Source organism: Terrapene carolina, unplaced genomic scaffold (assembly GCF_002925995.2).
Source record: "Terrapene carolina triunguis isolate 2854851 unplaced genomic scaffold, T_m_triunguis-2.0 Scaffold406, whole genome shotgun sequence".
NCBI lineage: Eukaryota > Metazoa > Chordata > Testudines > Emydidae > Terrapene > Terrapene triunguis.
Window position 1 is genome coordinate 2,802,125 of NW_020664757.1, and position 20,539 is coordinate 2,822,663.

The following is a 20,539-nucleotide window of genomic DNA, read 5'->3' on the forward strand; positions in this document are numbered from 1 at the left end:
TGTGAAGCAGTCCAGTCATGTTTGTGAAGCAGTCCAGTCATGTTTGTTAAGCATTATGCACAGAACCTGGTTGCCAGGTCAGATGCCAGGTTTGGGAGACCTTCATTCTATTGCAGCTGATACTCCTCATGCCCTGCGTCCTCAACAGGATACTGCTCACCAGTCACCGAAGGTGGTATACACACTGAAACATACTCAAAGAGAACAGTTACTTATCCTACAGTAACTGTGATTGTTAGAGATGTTTAGTCAGTGTGGATCCCAAGACCCTTGCTCCATTCCCACTTTCAGAGTCCTCAGCTAACACGGGCTTTGAATTTTGAGGGAGGGTCTACCCAAAACAACAGGATCCACATCTCAAAGAACCACAGTTACTGTAAGGTAAGTAACTGTTCTTTTCTATGCTTTTAAGGCCTTGTGTTTGTGGAGTGGATCCTGATGCAACGTTACCTGTAATTAAACATAGCTTATTGTTAATAAATAAATGGTCTTGTTTCTTGATAAACTGTGTACAGGAAATGTAATCCACGTGGACTATGAGGAAAGCATTTATGTACATCACAAGGAGAGAAATGGAAAGGCATTATGTAGTCCGTATGTCTTGTGTATGGTATTTTTCCCCCTCAGTTTTTTCCAGATTACACTGGCAAAAACAGCATACAGTTCCACTTAGAACTGAGGTTTTCATGCAACTTTTGGCAGGCAGGCAGTCACCTTTGGAGTCAAATCATTTAGCTCTTGGAATTGAGCTCTCTTTTGCATTTTAATACAGTCAAGGTTGTCATGGAGTAGTTCTTGAAGGAAATATAGGGCTGCATGAGAAGAAAAAGCCTTAGATGCACTGTCAATATTTTTATGTCAAGACAAAAAACATTTATTTGGATGAGACTGAGTTTTTGGACAACAGTTGGATATGATTTTCTTGTAGGTGACACAGAATTCAAGTACTTGAACCAGTTAATTTTCACCTGTTGCCAATATTTTCTGTCAGTGTAAACAAATCCCTTTAGTGCTGTCTGTTACCTGTTCAGAAAAACAAGTGCTTTTAACATTGTAAAGTCTTAATAAGTTAGGAGTGGAGCGATGAAGGTATTGCAAGTAATCTAAATGAATTAATTCTAAGTTATTGTATGGAAATAATTCCCCATACCAGAAATAAACTCTCATTTTTCAGGATGCCCTGGAGGGCAACATGAAACATGAATGTTAAATGAAAAAAGACATCTTCTCAGAAAACTGTAGATGCAGTTCAGAAGTTGCACTAGTTCATTTACTGGGATGTTACTTAGATTATTTTTTTTTTATTATGGTATTCATAAGGCACTAAGTCAGGAAGGACAGGAATACCCTCCTCTGTAAATACTATACTGGATTTTCTGCTGTAGTAGAGTTGGCTTCAGGTACTTTTTAAAAAACCTCAGGCTAGAGCAAAATGTTTTTTAAAAAACTGCAGTAATAAACACATTTTCAGACCCCAGAAAAACATTTGACTCCTATAGAACCAATGCTGCCGCCTTCTTTTGTAAATATGCCATCTTTTATGTGTCAGATGCATTCTTTAAACAAAACAGTGTTAAGTTAGCACCAGATAGTCAGCAAATATCCTGTTGTGCTACCTCAACATAACCAGCCATTTTTTATATTTCTGACTGGTTTTTTGTTGTTTAATTTTGTGACCTTTTTTAAAATATGAAAGTGAATGTATCTCATTGGAATTTTCCTTCTCTAACTATTTTTACAGAATCTAGACATGAAATTACACTTTTTAAAAAGCAAGAATAAGGAATGAAAACATTTGTCCACTGTACACTTTCGACGTGGGCTTTCTGTGCTATCTTCTCCTCTCCTAAACGCTTTATTCCAGGGGTTTAGATGCTGATACACTATCTAAACAATTGCCCTGTTCTTTTAAGGCTGTGGTAAATCTCTTCAAAGGCATCTGTTTTTATATATCATTGTACAAAATCCTCTTTTAGAGAAACAGTATATTTATCACAAAATATTGTACTCTAAATTTGTACATATACTTCACTGGTTATTTTCAAATAGCGATTGTAAGAGCTTAAAGCTTTTTGCCTTTTTTATGTCCTTTAAAATGATCAGGATGTAAAACAGATGTTCAACATTTGAAATGCCTTTTGAATTTTTAGGAGAAATAAGCAAATCTGGCTTGTTCAGTTATTTTTCAGAATTGAAATCCATAAAAATGCCTATCCAATAATAATAAAAATCAAAAATTAATTTCCGCACATCCCTATTTTCCCCATACATTTTATGCATGCACCAGAGTGCATACTTGATGTATGCAATGATTGCCTTCTAACTGGAGCCTCCCCACCCGGCCACAATTTCTTACACTATAGTTATCCAAAGCTTTCCTCAATCTGCTAATATTTCTTTGTTCTAAAAAGTGTTGGGCCCATTTTCCAGCAAAATTGTAGTTGCATCAGTGCTACCAGCGATGTAAACCCAGTGGTAGAGCCAGGTGCATGTATTTGCATCAAGTCAATTAACCCTGCTCAGTCACACCACTTTCTGAGTCATTGAAAGTCTCCTCTCCCCCCCACCTTTGGCTTGTACCCTTCTTGTTTATACTTTTTAGGTCCCTTTGTTTAGGTGTGAACATCCTTGATTACCACTTTAGACCGGAAGTCATCGCCTATCAGTATATGGACAACCATATTTTCTCAATCACAACACAATTGAGTAAGCTTTTACTCTGCATTCTTTTTATGTATTTTTTTTTATTTTTATTTTTTTTTTGCTTAATGTATGTATAATTTTCATTGAGTTCTGGACCCTCAGTATGTTCTTGACATGGACCAGATCAAAATATGTTTGCTCACATTCAAGAGTGAATATACAATAAAACAGTATCTACGTGTCTGCTAATGCCTTCCATAACATGCACATGTATTTCTTCCCTATTGAATATGGTCTGTTAATATTTACATAGCTTTTCTTGTCTCTGACTAGGTTAGCCTCTTTCCCCAGTGACCTAAGCAATCTGTTTTCCCTTGCTTAATTGATAGTTTAGAGAACAGCATACCCACACAGTCTAATACCCCTTTGCTATTTTTATATTTTAAATGTTATTTCTCTTGGATGATACCTCGTCTGTCACATTTCAAAAACTCAGTTGGATATCCAACTGGTAAACAATACGTTGTATCCTTTGAGACATGTCTAAGGAATTATATTGTACTCTTCATATTTTTCGCCACAGAGTGTATCTGCTTATGATGCAAATAAGGCTTTTTTGGGTGGGTTGTTTTTTTTTTTTTTTTAAAACCGTGGTATTGGGAGCCACACTGTGTCTAGGTATGACTGCCATATAAAAGTCAAAATCAAAACAATTCCTTATTTGGCTCAAAATAGGAAATATCTGAGGATACTTGGGAAAACATGGAACACTTTTTTTTTTTTTTTTTTTTTTAAATAAATAGGTCAGTCATCTCATTTATAATGGAACACAATTTGGAGTATAGCAAGCAATTCCTAAAATCATTACATATTAAATATATAATTTTACATTTCTACTTCAGTGGGAGCTATAGTGAACATCCACATATTATATAATATTTATTAATCTTTTATAACCTCAATTTAACCTAAGAACAAGTACAGAGTAAATAGTGAAAGCTATAAGACTGGTCTTTCAAGACATTCCCTTGGTTTGAGGAAGGATGTGAATCAAAACTAACTCCTACACAGATTATTTTGTCCCTGATAGAGAACTTAGAAAAATTGAGACCACAGAGTAAAACTAGGTATATAGTGCACCATATTTAAGTGAACACATTGACTATCTAGTCAGTTAAAAATAAAAGTTATGAGTGGTTTAAGGTAGTACTTTGAATCCTAATGCTAAATTTTGTGGTTTTAGAATGACACTTTCCCATTATAAAAATTCTAATCACTTCTATTGCTATGTGAGACCCACACATACAAAAGAGGAAATGGATTGACTATACAGAGTAGTCAGTGAAAATTACTACATATGAAGTGTTGCCAAATGTACAAAGCAAAATGACTTTTTTTCACTAATCACTTTATACAGTAATCTTAGGTGTTACTTTTAACAGTAAGTTTAAAGACAAAATAATGTACTTTTTAAGTTGTCTGTGTCCTTGAAAGTGACATTTCTAAGCTCCAGCTGCAAATTCAGCATATAAGATAAATGTGTTAGACATAATTAGCAAAATTTACATTCAGTCCAAGGAATTTACATTTGATCCAAGATGACAAGCTAAAATGTGGCAAGCAAATTTCAGTGCAACTTGAGGAACAAATTTTTATCTTCATACTGTCAGTATGGTGATAAGCTTCTGATGTTTTTTCTCTCCTGTTTTTTGTTTCCAGTGTTCTTTTTAGGTGAGTTTTTGAATTCTTTGAGTCTTCCCCTTTTCCCAAAAGTGTGTGTTTATTGTCTCAGAAAATCTCAAATTTGTGAGCCTATTCAAAGCTTATTGAATACATGTGTTTAGTGCTAAGTCTCATCATATGTAAAACTTTATTTTTGCATTCCAGTTGAACTCTTTCATCCATTTCAAATAAATCTGTCTGGGAATACATAAAACAATTTGTTGCAGTTTTCATTTGCTATATTGTGTTATGGAGCTTGTTTCATTTTGCTAGAAAGAAAAAAAAAATAGGTAACTCCATGTGTTTGCTCTCCTATTTTCCTGTGCCTTTGTAATTTGAAAGTTGAAGCTACATTCACTTCTAATCTTCACTCACAGGTCCAACATTGCCTCGACAGAATTCACAGCTCCCCCCCCAAGTGCAAAATGGCCCATCACATGAAGAGTTGGAAATCCAGAGAAGGTAAGATTTTTAGTGAACAAGGGTACATTAATGGCATATTTACCTGGTTTTGATACTCAGCTTTGGAGAGAGATACCAACAGATCTTAATTTTACATTGTAATAGCAGCGACATAGATTTATTGTGCATTAATTGTACCATGTAGATTTAATATTGAAATGTAAAATGTGTGTTCCTTGAAATAATTTACCTGAACATTATTAAACAAGCTTTACAATCCTCTGAATTGAAATATAATATTATCAGTTATTTGACTCGGTTCTTTTGTCTTAACTCCCACATGGTGCCCCATTGCTTTCTTTCTCGTGAAGTTTCTTTCACTGTGTAATAGACTGGGCCTATCTTGTAGTTCCTTTCTCCTGTCAGCTCGCTCCCTGGGAGAACCCTCATCTGTTTCTCTCAAGTAGTCCTGGGAAACTATCTTTAGCTGGGGTAGTTTCTTTAATTGAGCCTGCTTTACGAACACAGTCCCACCCCTTGCAGACTCTTACTTCTAAGTCTGTGCAAGCATAGCAGTGCGTCCCTCCAATCCGTCTCTTGCACCAGTAATGCCTGTAACAAGTTTTCCTGGCTCTTACCTCAGAGCCTGAGCCCTCAAGGACTGTTCTCTTGTCCATTTAGTTTTCAGAACAGTTTCTTTCAGCAGTACTTCCTGTGGCAGTCGGTTGGGAGCACCAGCCCAGGCATTTGGCTTCCTGGAGAACGTTGCAGTCCCCTTTCTGGATTCCTGCTGCCCTCTTTTATTAGGGTCAGCCAATTAAGTTCCACTTCTTTCCTTGGGTGCAGGTGGTCTGATCAGGTAGCCATGCCAACTCCAGGCATTCTGATCCAGAGGATTGTTATCCCTTATTCCTTCACACATAGTTACGTTCTTTAAAGGCTCTATATTCCCAATATCAGTTAGAAGACCGTTTTAGAAAAATGAATGCTCAAAGTCTCCTAATGCTCAATTGGTTCAGTATAGTTCACTGATGTACACAGTACTTACGTTGCAGTACAATTTCAACCATTCATAAAAATAAGATCCTATTCTTAAACCTAACTTCCTTAGTATTTACAGCCATTTTATTTTTTTATTTACAGAAAGTAAATCGTTTTCTAATTAGTATATTCTGCTGGTAACTTTATTCTTACAAACTTTTTAATTGAAGCTCACATTTTGATAAATTCACTTTTTAAAATAGACCTATTCCTTTTAAAATTCAATCTTTCAAAGTACCACAATAACCCAGCAGCTTAAATGGCATCAGAGAACATCCAGGCACGTTTGCTGAAGATGTCATCAAGAGCCAATCTGTTAAAGGAGGCATAGAAAAGAAATGTAATAATGTTGACAAAGGGAAATATATTAGCTATGTCAGAAATTCCATCTTCAAGGGCTTATCTATATTATGGTGTTTTTATTTCATTTTCCCCACTAGTGCAGCTACATTGGTGCAAAAAACAAGTGACTTGTGGTGGTACAGCTTACCCTTTCCAAGTCATTTCTTATACTGTTGCAGCTGTACCAGTGCAAAAACCTAGTGCAGATAAATATTTAGTCAGGGATCCACCAATCTGGACAACATAGACCTTCCTGGCATTGGCCAGTCACTAAGGTAGTGATTACCAGTAGGAATATTGGGAGAATTGAGTACCACACCTTTCAACCAGACTGATTTATTCTCCAGTCCAAGTCTCTGTTTTTAAATACCTTCATTCTTGAACTTTAGATATCGCTGCCTATTAACATTCTCTGTCAGTCAAAGAGTGACAGGGAGGGCACTTTCTCTAATCTTAGAAAGAAGTAAAGGATTAAAATGGGATGGGGCCTCAATAGCCCCCGTTTTGGTTGTGATTCCTCTCAGGCAGGGGTAGTCAATAGGCAGACTGCAGTCTAGATTTGGAATGCCAGATGCTTTTGAGTGGACTGCAGGGGCAGAGGAGATGCATGGGTAGGGCATGTGGGCTCACTGGTTCTCTCCCTCCGCCCCCACCCCCCTTCCCACCCTCCCGGGATTGCTTCAGATGCCTCTGGAGGGTAGATGCCAGAAGCGAGGAGGCAGCACTCCTGGCAGCCATACTCTCCTGTGCCGACTGCTCCTGAGTGATCCCCGGAGTCCCCCACCCTGCCCCCTGTCCTTCAGGGCCAGTCCCCAGAGCCTTCTCCAGCCCTCTCCCCCCCCAACCCAGCCTCTTTTCCTCCCCAGTCCACTTCCAGTCACCCTATTTTGCCACATCTCAGCCTCCCCGCATCTCCCCAGGGCTACTTTCTTGAGTCTCCTTGGGCCTTCCGGCTACCTAGAGCCTCCTTGCTGCCCCTCTGCTATCCCAGCCCCCAAAGAGGCATTGCACCACTAGCTGGATCATAGTCCAACAGCTTCACCTCCTGGATCCGAGCTCAAAAGTACACTCATACATTCACTCCTTGCTTTGCTGCTCAGATCCCAGGCCATACCCATTCCTCCCTCCCGCCCCATCTCTGCTACTTGGCTCAATTGGGGGCATGGAGGAATGTTTTTTGAGGAGTGGGCAAGCAGCACCACCGGGGGGGGCGGATAGCTCAGTGGTTTGAGCATTGGCCTGCTAAACCCAAGGTTGTGAGTTCAGTCCTTGAGGGGGCCACTTAGGGATCTGGGGCAAAATCAGTACTTGGTCCTGCTAGTGAAGGCAGGGGGCTGGACTCGATGACCTTTCAGGGTCCCTTCCAGTTCTATGAGATAGGTGGATCAGTCCATCCCCATGCATCCGGTTTCAGTTTAGGGAAATAAGGTCACCTTACTCTCTGGGCAGTGCAGGCAGGGAGCTGCCAGGTGATTGGGAAGTTTGTGGGGGGCGATTAGGGGGAGTGGGCCTTGACTATACCTTGACCAAGAAATTTAGACCTTGACAAAAAAATAATTGACTACCCCATGCTCTAGGGGATTGTAGTTTTTTGTTAAATTAGTATTGGGAAACTTGCTCTGCTTCCCTACTTGTGCTGTACCTGTTCTGTGGACAGAGTACTTCAGTCCCTCTGACAACAGGGTATAATATTTACTAACCTTTCCAGTTTGGGGTATGCCTTGTATAACTTTTTTCTTAAACCATGATAGTGTTTTTCAGTGGAATTTAGGAAACAAGTTAAATGTTAAATCTTCAATATCAAGTAATTAGTAACGAAATACCAATTTTAAAAACACTTACGGATTTAATTCTAGTCTTGTTTTTTTGCATGCAACTTTTGTATGAAGTAGTGAACAGAAACAGATAGTAGATAATCTATAGTAAACTGTAGTTCATCTACAATTGACTCATTGGCTATGCATAATGAAGAAAAAATTGAAATAAAAATTAAAGAATCATATTTTTGTTTGTGCAACTCTCCCCAATATGTGGAATTTCCTAAATCTATGTAGGAATCTCTTTATTTAAAGTTTCCATGTTTAAAAACAAATTGAATTGTATTAAAAATAAATGATCTTCCTGTTTGTCCATATTTAACATTGGTCATTTGTCAAGGACCATGAAAAGATGATAAAAGCTTGTTCTGTGACTTCTGTTCTCCATTAACTTTCTTACTGACTATCAGTTAACTGGAGATTTTAAATAACTCCATATTCTTCTGAGTCATTTTTTTGTCCTGAAATATTTATTTCTAATATTTGGAAGTTTCTTATTGTCATCTTTCAAAAAACTGTAATTATTTGAAATGTATCGTACCAAGCCAAATTTAAAAGAAACATAGATAGAAGATTTAAGTTGTATTCAATACAATCCAACACTTTCCCCCTAAGACTTAAAAACATTTCTGAGAAAATACAGTAGTATAAAGAATATTCAAATAGAGTTCTAGTTAAGAAACTAGAAGAGGAGTTAAATTCTATTTATTGTACTCTTCTTGTTTGTGCCCCCTCAACTCAAAACTTATGTCCAAGAAGAGTCCACTCATTGAATCAGAAGGCTACACCCATGCTTGCTTTTTCAATTATTTCAAGATAGTTTTAAAAGCTAGTAATTTTGTGAAATATTTGACTAGAATTTGTGTAATTATAAACCCTTCTCCAGTTTTTCTTAAGTAAATACATACTTTAAACTTGAGGTGTACAGTTGTTTGTGTTAACATCTTTTAAATTCCCACAGACTTCCTTGTCATAATAAAAAGCCACCAAAATATTCAGGAAAAGTCTTTTGTATAATTGTGGGAACAATGAACATTTAAGAAAGATGTTCTACGTGCATTTTGAATGTATCAAGATATGTACACTACTGCACTTGTAGTGTAGACACTTGCTACACTGACAGAAGGGGTTTTTCTGGCACTGTTGTTAATCCACCCCCTCAAGAGAATTCTTCCGTCAATTTAGCAGTTTCTTTACCAGGGCTTAAGTTGGCTTAACTACCTCTCTCAGGGGTGTGACTTTTTACACCTCTGAGTGATAGAGCTAGGTTGACCTAAACTTTTAGGCGTAGACCAGACTTACAAATGTCCAGCACTTCCAGCCTCTCTAAAACCTCCCTCCCAATCTGCAGGGCCACTATTTGGATGGACAGTTTAACAAAGGTTTTCTACCACTTGTGGTCATTAAAGAGCACATGGTAAATTTGCAGAAGAATAAATTTGCTAGTCCCAATGGCCTGGCCTATTTGGATAATGAAACTTTGCCTACCTAAATTCACCCTAGAGTTTGTGTTTTAATCTGATATAGTATAATTCAAATGGTCTTCAACTGCTATGAGCTATTGCTGCTCCTTACCCCAGAGATAGTTGAATTCCACTGCAGGTTAATTATATGTATTTGAGATAGAGGTAGAGGCGAAAGTAGGCCGGTATGGCATACTGGTAAGAGAGTGGCTGCTGGTACAGGCCGGTACACAGCCGACGTTAGAGCGCTGCTGTGGCAGCGCTGTAAGCACTGTACCAGCAGGACTGCCGACGGGGGGAGGGAAGGGGCAGCTACCCCAGGGCCCGATGATTTAAAAGGGCCCGGGGCTCCTGGCAGCAGCTGGAGCCCCCGGCCCTTTAAATCACCACTGGAGCCTTGGGGCTCCCGGCTGCTGCTGCTGCCGCAGCAGCCAGAGCTTCGGGCCCTTTAAATCACAGCCAGAGCCCCAGGCAGCGCGGATCGGACAGCGCTGAAGGGCTGGCTGGGGGAGTCTGGCCCCAGCCCTGCCCCTTCTGCCCGAGGCCCCACCCCTTCCGGGGGCCCGAAGGTCCCCACCACCACCTTGGCCAGGATCCCAGCTATCCTGCGTACGCAAGTCCTTTAAGTTACTTTCACCCCTGGATAGAGGCATGGCATATTCAAGAATTTTCAGGCAAGAGCTATATAAATGTCTCAGATGGACTTCCTGTCCACAAATAACAAGAAAGGGTTTCTCTCTCAAATCTTCAATAAATCTGGTTATATTTTTTTTGATTAATCATAGGTGTACTTTGTAATACCGGCTGTTCTCTTCAGTTAGGAGTATTAAGATTCCTTTTTGTGCCTTTATAATACATTGGGCTACAGCAACCAACATTTTACCTATTGAATTCCATAGCAGAACTAGTGAAGATGTTATCGCTAGTCAGGCAGCTATTCAGCCTTTCTTTGCATTGATTTGAAAGGACAGAATTAGCAGATATAGGAGAGAACAAGAGATTCTCACAATCCTGCATCAAATTTATCTCTCTAGAATGTAATTAGTACAAAGATTTTTCTGAAAAAAATTCTTAGCATTAGCTTTTAGTGAGAATCTGCATTTTTAAGAAAATTGTTTAGTCATTTTAATTTGATAATGTCTTCTATATCCAGTATTTGTTGATCTTGTGGAGTCTATGTATTTCAATTACATTTTAGCGCTCAAGAACTGAGGATGCTAAACACCTGGCAAGATTGGGCCATTAGTGACTGAGACTAAAACTATTCAAGGTGAAAGAACATATCTCAGTAATGTAAAGCATTTGGATGAGCTACAAAATAAAATCTATTAAAGAATTTTAATTACATATGTATACTGAATGTTTTCTCTTTGGTGTATAATAGATTTATAATATCCTCTCAAAAGGCTCAAATGCTTTTAAATTCTTTTACTTTAACTGGGTACTTGATACTGCTGGCCTAATGGATCTGTACCTAAATTATTTATTGCACATTTAATGATATAATAATCTATAAAGTCACTAGCACCAAACATGCAATTCAAAACATTTTACATGAGTTATTTTTATAAGGCTGTAGTTACACATCATGCAGTCAAATCAATATTTAAATACTTTGTTTGGCCATTTGACATCTTACTCTTCAAATTTGCTAATGCTATCTTCATTTTATTTATTGAAGTTTTTCTAAAACATTAGCACGTAACAGTTAGATTGTGCCCCCAGCATTAGGCAGAATGACTAAGCAAAACTGAAGGCAAAGGGTTCAATTATTCTAAACAGTGTTCATTTATATGGGATCAATGATAGGCCTCAAAGCATAATAAAGGAAATATAGTGCTGCAGTTTTTCCAACATATTATAGCCAATTTTTTTTTATAAAAACAGATTATCAAATATGAATCCCCACCTCACCCCCATTTTGTCATGGGGGAAATGGTAGTCAGTATAGGGAGGGATTAACACAATAGAGGATGTGTGAAAGAAATGTAAAACTTTGAGTAAATTTGATTGGTTTTGGTTATTCAATATTGAATGAATTTTCTCAAATGGGTGTCTGTATTAAATGACTTAAGAACAAATAAGCATTATAACTTCTGTTTTAATACAGAACATTAGTTCATATCATGCCTTTGCATGCTAGACATGTTGTGTTTATAATATTGTACCTCCTAGTCTAGCTGTGATAAATAATATATTGTGAGGTCTCTGAGTCAGACACTGGGAGCAGTATCTTGTATCATGTCAGTGGAGAACTCATTGAGTTAAGGTCTATAAATAGCTTGGAAATCATCACCACTGCATACAAGTATTTATAAAGAGGACAAGAACCACATAAGAAGAGAATAATTGTATAGCTTGTAGGGTCAATGAAAGTGTATAGGCCTCCCATTGTCCTTCAAAAAAGTAATGGACCAAGGATTGACCGACTCCTGTTGTAAGTACTCAAGAGTCTGATTAGTTTTCAGAAGAAACATCATGTGTGTTAGATGTTTTCTTAAGTGTTAAATGTCTTAAAGTTCTGTTATAGCTTTTGTTTATTACTTTCATGAGGTTAAGTTACTGACAGAAGTAAAGGCAGAACACAGAAGTTTAATTACACTGCTGTACAGAGTAGTGTGTATACAGAGAGTGGTTTTGATTTATGCCACTGCTAATGTTTTGGGAGTTTTTAGTTCATAGTGCTAGATTGGCTCATGTAATTTTTATTTCAGGTGGATTGGAAGATTTAGAAAGGGATATATTTTATTTTAAACTTAAAGCTTAATAGTATTGTTGAAAGTTCTTTAATTCAACCCTAATTATAACTAACCTAATTCTATAACTGAAAAGATTTGAATGGCATTAAGATGTTATATAAATTATTTAGCATTTTTTTCACATTTGATGTGGTCAGCAGAATGCTATAAAACACTGAGATTTTTGTGCTGCGTATCTTATTGAAATAGCACGAAGCCCCCACCGCAGTTGGGGGAGGCGTAGGGGATATGGAGGTATTAAAAGCCACATTTGTGCCTTCCTAATGCAGGGCTGCTGTGGGGCCAAAATTGCATAACTTAGGCAGCCAAAGTTGAGCAGCTTATGGTCAGCTGTATCACCCAGAACCACCACAGAGACATCTGCAATGGCCCTGCCCCATCACACCCCCTATGCCAAGGCTTGTGGAGATGGCCTCATAAGACAGCCTGTTACTAGTTAGATCTGTGGCTTTTCCTGATTCTCTATGCCGCATAGTGGAAGGGGGAGTACTTATGTGGGTAATAAGAGGGCAAAAAAAAAAAATCGAGGAAGAGAGTGTAGGAAAGGAAAATGGGTAAGAGATGATACACTTTTGTGTGGTAGGTAGGATTAATGGGCTATGGTATGCAGAAATCCTTAGAAGGATTTCTAATTAAACCTGTTTCTTGAAAAAGTTTTCTCCATAATGAGTTTAACAACTCCTCCTTCCATTTGTTTCTAGAAAAGGGTCCGTCTTTCCTTTCATAGTAGAGCTTTTTTCAAGGAGGTCATTCCTATCATGTCTGGCTTTTTAAGACCTTGTCTACATTAGAAAGTTATACTGGCAAACCCTCCTAGTGTAGATGCAGTTTATTTTGGCAAAAGGACTTTTTTGCTGGTCTAACTGCATCTACATTAGGGCTTTGGCTGGCAAAGCTGTCAGGGCTGTGATTTTTTTTTTCACACCCTTAACCAACATAGATATGCTGGCAAAATGTCTTAAGTGTAGACAAAATATAATGAATAGTAGCCTAAAATATAATGGAATAACTGACTTCCTTTAGGTCTAGTAAGCACAGTATGATCAGATTATATGTGATAGAGATGTCAGGTAATGTGGACGTGTTTAATAGACCGCAAAACGTTATTTTAGTTGAATAGTGTCTTCCTTTCTTTAGAAGTGGAAAAAGGAGGCGGTGGAGAGATTAGGCAGTCTTGTCTTGACTACACTTGCAACTTTTTTAATGTACAGTAGAACCTCAGAGTTACGAACACCTCAGGAATGGAGGTTGTTTGTAACTCTGAAATGTTCATAACTGTGAACAAAAGTGTTATGGTTCTTTCAAACATTTACAACTGAACATTGACTTAATACAGCTTTGAAACTTTACTATGCAAAGGGAAAATGCTGCTTTTAACCATCTTAATTTAAACAAAACAAGCACAGAAACAATTTCTTTATCTTGTCAAATATTTTTTAAATTTTTAGTAGTTTACATTTAACACGGTACTGTACTGTATTTGCTTTTTTTTTTTTCTCTCTGCTGCTACCTGATTGCATACTTCCGGTTCCAAATGAGGTGTGTGGTTAGCTGGTCAGTTCGTAACTCTGGTGTTTGTAACTATATGGTTTTACTGTATAATAGTAGTTTCAGTTGCTGCAGTTAATGAAAAGTACATTGCTATTTGAAGAGCAGATTTGAGAATTTATGTATTTTAGCTTTCATTATTTTCAATAATGTTTCTTGTTTGCAATCTCTTTAAATAGGGTTTCATGATTTGTAAATAAAACAAAAGTAGCTAGTTTGTAATCTGATGTTGGTTATCTTTATTTTGTTTCTCTTTACATTTTCCTAAGCCCTTTTGTGGAACTGGTTTTGTCATTCCTCACCACACGTGCTATAGTAGTAGGGTTGCCAACTATCTAATCGCACAAACCCAAACACCCTGGCCCCACCCCCTTCCCCACCTCTTCCTGAGGCTACGTCCCTGCCCTGCCCCTTCTCCAAGGCCCCACACCCCACTCACTCCATCCCTCCTCCCTCCGTTGCTCACTCTTCCCCCACGCTCAACACTCACTTTCACCAGGCTGGGGCAGGGGGTTGGGGTGCGGTCTCTGGGCTGGGGACTCCGAGCTGGGGCAGGGGGTTGGCTTGTGGGAGGGGGTTCGGGGTGTGGGCTCTAGGAGGGAGTTTGGGTACGGGAGGGGGCTCAGGGCTGGGGCAGCGGTTTGGGGTACGGGAGAGGGTGCGGGCTCTGGCTGGGCAGTGCTTACCTCAGGCGGCTCCCAGAAGCGGCGGCATGTCCCTGCGCCTCCTATGCTCAGGGTTGGCCAGGCGGCTCCGCACGCTGCCCTTGCTTGCAGGCACTGCCCCCACAACTCCCATTGGCTGCGGTTCCTGGCCAATGGGAGCTGCGGAGTCGGCGCTTGGAGTGGGGACAGCACGCAGAGAACCCCTGCACCCAGGAGCCAGAGATTCCGGCCGCTTCCGGGAGCCACATGGAGCCACGATGGGTAGGGATAGGGTGATCAAACAGAAAATGTGAAAAATTGGGATGAGGGTGGGGGGTAATAGGAGCCTATATAAGAAAAAGACCAAAAAATCGGGACTGTCCCTATAAAATCAGGACATCTAGTCACCCTAGGTAGGGAGCTTGCCTTAGCCCCACTGCGACACCTACTGGGAGGTTGAGGCCAATCCAGGAGGGTTGGCAACCCTATATAGAAGTCTCACATGGTAATGATTTGTCCTGGATAAGATTATGACATCGGATTATTTTAAATTAGATCAGTTCTTTATCATTTGAAATTTCACTTGGGGAGATTTTCTGTGATCTGATTTCATAGAACTGGAAGGGACCTCGAGAGGTCATCTAGTCCAGTCCCCTGCACTCAAGGCAGGACTAAGTATTATCTAGACCATTTCTGACAGGTGTTTGTCCAACCTGCTCTTAAAAATCCCCAGAGATGGAGATCTAGGACAGAACACCTGATTGTGTATTGTGTGAGCTATTGTTAAGACTAACAGATGTCAGGCTTCAAACATTGTGCATTGTTTAATTCAAATGTCTGCAGTAGACCTACCCACTCACTGCTTTGTTTACTTCAGTGAGGGCCATTCCTTGAGGCATTTTTCTATCTGTGTAAGCTTCCATTCTTGGGCCCAAAGTGTTAGAGAGCAGTGCTTGAAGCTGTTTTGTCTTCTACAGAAGGTTTTAAAAATGAAGTAATTTGACCACGTTTCTGTTCATTTGGGGCCTCTAAAGGATTTAGTGCCTGTTGGATTAAGTTATATTCCAAAGAAGTCTGATTTAGCCTTGAGCCATTCTGTTCAATCCAGGACCTCTATATATTCAAGATCCCCATTGTGATCAAGGCTTTCTGGTTTTGCAGCTCAGTCTATGTCAAAGTGAACTGTTGCATTTGTGCAGGGAATCAAAGCAGCTGGCTCCAAATAACCAATTCTCTCAGAGATTGCTGGGAGGGTTCTGGGGCCTATATAAACCAGACCCAGTTCATTCCAGAGGGAGGAGGAGAGACAGGATATGCACTCAAGAAGACTGGTATGCTGAAGGAGCATCAAAGGGAGGGGAAACCACTCCAGAAAGGAGCAGCAGGGAATAGTCTTCACATTGGGGAAAAAGATATTGAGTTTGGCACAGGCTGGGGCCTGCTTCCTTAGTAAACTTTGGACTTGCCTGAGAGGTAAGAGAACTTGTGAGGAAATGAGACTAAAGACTTAGGTTTCAGATGATGATAAACACCCTTCTTAAAGAACTCTACTACATTCTCTCTGGTTTTTCTTCCTGCCCTTTCTATGGTGGTCAGATCATCCTGGCTCACCAGGCAATAGCTTGGTGACACAGCCAGTGCCACTTTCTAGAGAGAGCTTCAGATCTGATTTCTGATTAGACAGTACCATCTTTCTCTTAAGCTTTGCTGCTGCTTTCTTTTCTTGTCAAGAAGGTAAGAAAGAAGCATGTCTCAGGTAAGAAACCTCAGCAGTATGTGGCAGCACAGCCCATGAACAAGATATGCACTAGTCAAAAGAAAACTCTGCATATAACTCAAATCCAAAAGCTTCATAAGAGGGTCTTTGATAAGGGAAGAGCTGTCCTACGTTGTCTTGCTAGGTTTGTGCCTGTGTATTTGGAGGTTGCTTTGGATGAAGTAATGGTATTGCCTTGCTACTGGTTCCTGAGCTTTGCTCTTCCAGGTCTAGAATATGGTCTTCCCCAGAGCAGGATATTGTGGGTTCACCTCTTAACTTTCCTTTCTTCTTCGAGTAGTGTCCCCATGGGTGCCCCACTTTAGGTGCGCTTGCGTCCCTGAGCTGCTGATTGGAGAACTTTGGTAGCAATGTCCATTCGGCCCCGCACACATGCTGTCCCTCCTTTTGCTGTGCCATACCATCAATGGTATGCCAAACAACGTAGAAGCGTTTAGGCTGGCCTTCGTCATTGACCCTATCGATACCGTTGTCTCAGCACTGACAGCCACCACTGATACTGCCCTCCACTTCACCACAGGAATTCAGATACTCAAAAGACCTTACAGTATCTGATGTACCTGAGTCTCCACTGGGGCTTTGGTACTGACTCTGCCCTGAACTCTGGAGTCTCCACAGGCATTATACCATGCACCTCGATTCTCCAGTCGAGAATCAGCAAGCAGGAGGAGGTTGTATCCTATTGCTCTTTCTATGCACCTTATAGTGCCCATTACCAATCTGGGCCTTCACAGCCATATTGTCCACCGGGACCCATCCTGCCATTCCAATGGCCTTACTGGGACCCATGAGAGGCATATTGACATCATTCCTCCCAAACATCTAGCGTGGCCCACCATGAATCAGAGGCATCCTCCATCTGCCTCTGCATCCAGAATTTCTGAACTTCCCTAATAGATGAGGGAGGAACAGGAGGCCAACCTTGATGAAGAGGTCACAACCCTGACCAACATCTTGTCCTCTTCACCAGATGAAGCAGTGATGCCCCCTCCACCGTCTCTAATAGACAACTTTAAACTCTTTCAAGACCTAGCTTAACAGGGTGGTAGACACTCTGCAGTTACCTCTAGAGGCGGTAAAAGAATCACACCATAAACTGATAGACATTTTGTACTCTTCTTTCTCATCCAGAGTAGCCCTCCCCATCAGTGAGGCTCTATTGGAGCCCACCAAGCTTTTACGGCAGACACCTGCATCGGTTGTGCCAACCTGTAAACAAGTCGATAAGAAATATTACATCCCAGCCAAAGATACAGAATTTCTTTTCTCCCATCCACACCCTAATTCTATCACTATGGATGCGGTGAACTCCAGAGGTTGTCAACACCAGGCAAAGTCTACCCTATATGATAGGGATTGGAAACACCTCAACCTATTTATTCTTAATCTTCAGCCATGCTTATTCTTCAACTATGCTATAATTCCGCATTGCAAATTACCAAGCACTGACAGCAAAATACAACTACTTCAGTTATTCCAAAATCAATTTGTTTATTGATCAGCTTCAGAATCATACAGAGATCAGTTTAGGGCCGTTATCAGTGAAGGACAACTGAAGTGGCCAAGACGACACTTCAATCAGCACTCGACGCAGCCGATACTGTGGCACGATCCATCTCCACAGCAATCGTGATGCAACAAGCCCCTTGGCTACATTTGTTTGGCTTCCCCAAGAAAGTACAGATGACCTGTGGAGGACCTTCCCTTTGAAGGCACCAAATTGTTTGCAGAAAAGATGGGCGCATCTCTCCATATGCTCAAAGACTTCAGGGTTACCCTGCGGTCATTTGGGATTTATACACCTGGACGGAAGAGAGAATACAGTTCTCAGTCCTCAAATCACATACTATCAATTTCAACGTTTTTATGAGCCACAAAAGAGAGAGAGTCTAGATTCTCAAAGCACAAAACATCGGGCCCACAATCATCATCTTCCCAACCATCCATTTCAAAACATCAATTTTGACGGATTGGTCGGGGTGCCAACAGACCACTCCCTCCAGTGCCACCTGACACTGACCAGCCCTTTTCATCCCTTTGGATGCCGCGTTGCTCTGTTCCACAGCATGTGGGATGGATAACATCCAACAAATGGGTTAGAGAAATCATCCGTAATGGATATCATTCATTTCACCTCCTTCCCTTCCTCCCTCCCCACAACACCCTTCCCGTCCCTCTTCAGGGACTCTTTCACAAGAGTTTATTGTGACAAGAGAGAGATCACTTCCTCCATGTAGGATTCATAGAACCAGTACCTCAGCAAGTACGAGGCAAAGGTTTTACTCTCCTTACTTTCCAATATCCCAGAAAAAGGGAGGTTGGAGACCCATACTGGAGCTCGGAGCACTCAAGTTCGTCAAGGCTCAAAAATGCAAGATGGTCACGCTAGCAGCAATTATTCCAACTTTGGAATAGGGGGACTGGTTCTTGGCCCTTGATCTTCAGGATGCTTATTTCCATATTTCTAGGGTGACCAGGTGTCCTGTTTTTAAGTCCTCCTGCAGGTGTCCCTACTTTTTCTTTAAAAAGGGCAAATTGTCCTGTATTTTCTGTCTCCCATACAATCAGTACTGGCGGGTGCTGCTGCTGGCCGGCTCCTTGCTCACCAGCCGCCGGCTCACCAGCGGTGAGTGGTGGGGTCCAGTGGTCGACTATGGGGGTGGGTGTGCAAGGCTGGTGGTGGGGCAAAGCTGCAGCGCATGAAGCCAGCCTGCTCCACCTGCTGATCACTCAGCACAGCTCCCGCTGCATGCTGGCTCTTGGCCAGCAGGACCCCACCCCCTGTCCCTTTTCCAGACGGCACAGGTTGCGAGCTGCTGTGGCTGGTGAGTGCGGGCAGGTGCCAGGTGGCGGCCGGTTATGTGTCACCTCTGCTACCCACCCATCGGCCCTTTAAGTGATCCCCCTCTCGCTGTCCTCGCCCTGCTTTGCCCCTTCACACATACACTCCCAGCCCTGCTGCTCCTCCATATCCCCCCTCCAGTGGGGTACGTCCCGCTCCCAGCATTGTGCAGAGAACCAGCCCCCGGTCGGAGTGCTCAACTCACCAGCAGCCTCCTTCCTTCCCCCACTGCCTGGGCATAGGGAAATATGGTCACCCTATTTCTCTCAAAGGTCTTCTGAGGCAAGAGGAACAATCCCTCCTAACACTAGAGGAGATCAATCCTGTCCTACCAAACTTCATTGGAAAGTGGTTCTGTTCCTGGTACTTACTGTTCCTGAAGGAAAATGGGTGGTAGAGACCCATTCTGGACCTAATGTCTGCGAACACCTCTGTCCACTCACAACGGTTCAGAATACAAGTTCTAGCAGAAATAATTCCCTCTTGGGATCCAGAAGCTTGGTTTGTTTCCCTTGACCTTCAGGACGCTTATTTTTATATCCGCATGCATACACTTCTTGCATGGACATTACCTATGTTTTGTGGTGTTCAGGGACTACAAACGGTATTGCATTCTATCCTTCGGCCTCTCCACTGCCCTGAGAGTTTTTACCAATAATCTTTCGCCTGTCACAGCCCATCTTTGCCAGACTTCAACTTAGTTCTCAGTGTGCTAAGGGGGGCCCCCATTTGAACTCCTGGAGAACAGTTTCCTCCTTCATTTGTCTGTCAATCTCACTCCTCTAGCCATCACCTCAGCCAGGAGGGTAGGGGAGATTGGAGCCTTGATGGCTGGTCCATTGTACTCAGTGTGCTGTTGTGATAAGGCGACACTATGTTCACACCCTTACTTCCTACATAAAATTGCTTCAGAATTCCACATTAATCAGGAGATTCACCTACCGGTGTTTTTGTCCCAAGCCTCTCCCTTCACTCTTTAAGAGAAGAAACACGCCTCCATATGATGGATGTAAGAGCTTTTGCCTTTTTATCTCAACAGACTGAGTCCTTTAGTGCTTTCCATCCCAATTGCAGAATGAATGAAAGGACATCCGATGCACGCAAAAAACATCCAAACGGTTTGCGGGATGCATCTTAACCTGTTATAAAGCTTCAGGGGGTTGCTCCCCTCCCAGGGGGATAGCTCTTTCCACCAGGGCTCAATCTACCTTTGTAGCCCTACTGAAAATCATACTTCTCTCAGACATCTACAGGACAGCAACCTGCTCTTCGATGCACATGTCTTCCCAGCACTATGCTCTTATGGCTGCTTCCAGATCTGGCAAGGCTTCCAGTGTGTTTTACAGTCGGTACCGCACCTGTAGGGACACTACTCGAAGTAGGAGAGGTTACTTACCTTGTACAGTAACTGGAATTCTTCAAGAAGTGATCCTGATGGGTGTTGCACTAATAACCCTTCTTCCATTCTGCTTTGGAGTCCTTTCGCTGGACTTTTATGGTTGAGAAGAAACTGGAGTGGTGGCAGTCTACCTGTCCCTC

General features: G+C 41.3%; 1 protein-coding gene across 16 annotated transcripts in view; it reads left to right on the forward strand.

Annotated features, from left to right (window-relative positions):
* ENAH (ENAH actin regulator) overlaps nt 1-20,539 on the forward strand; it is a 183,453-nt gene that overhangs the window by 130,227 nt on the left and 32,687 nt on the right. For 9 of the 16 annotated variants that reach the window (XM_024214564.1, XM_024214563.2, XM_024214565.2 and 6 more), the window contains exons 4-5: nt 2,617-2,706; nt 4,743-4,827. In XM_024214564.1, the coding sequence (XP_024070332.1) occupies nt 2,617-2,706; nt 4,743-4,827 (175 nt within the window). The remainder of the gene's footprint in view (nt 1-2,616; nt 2,707-4,742; nt 4,828-20,539) is intronic. The other 7 variants (XM_024214567.2, XM_024214569.2, XM_024214570.2 and 4 more) reach the window with 1 other exon arrangement.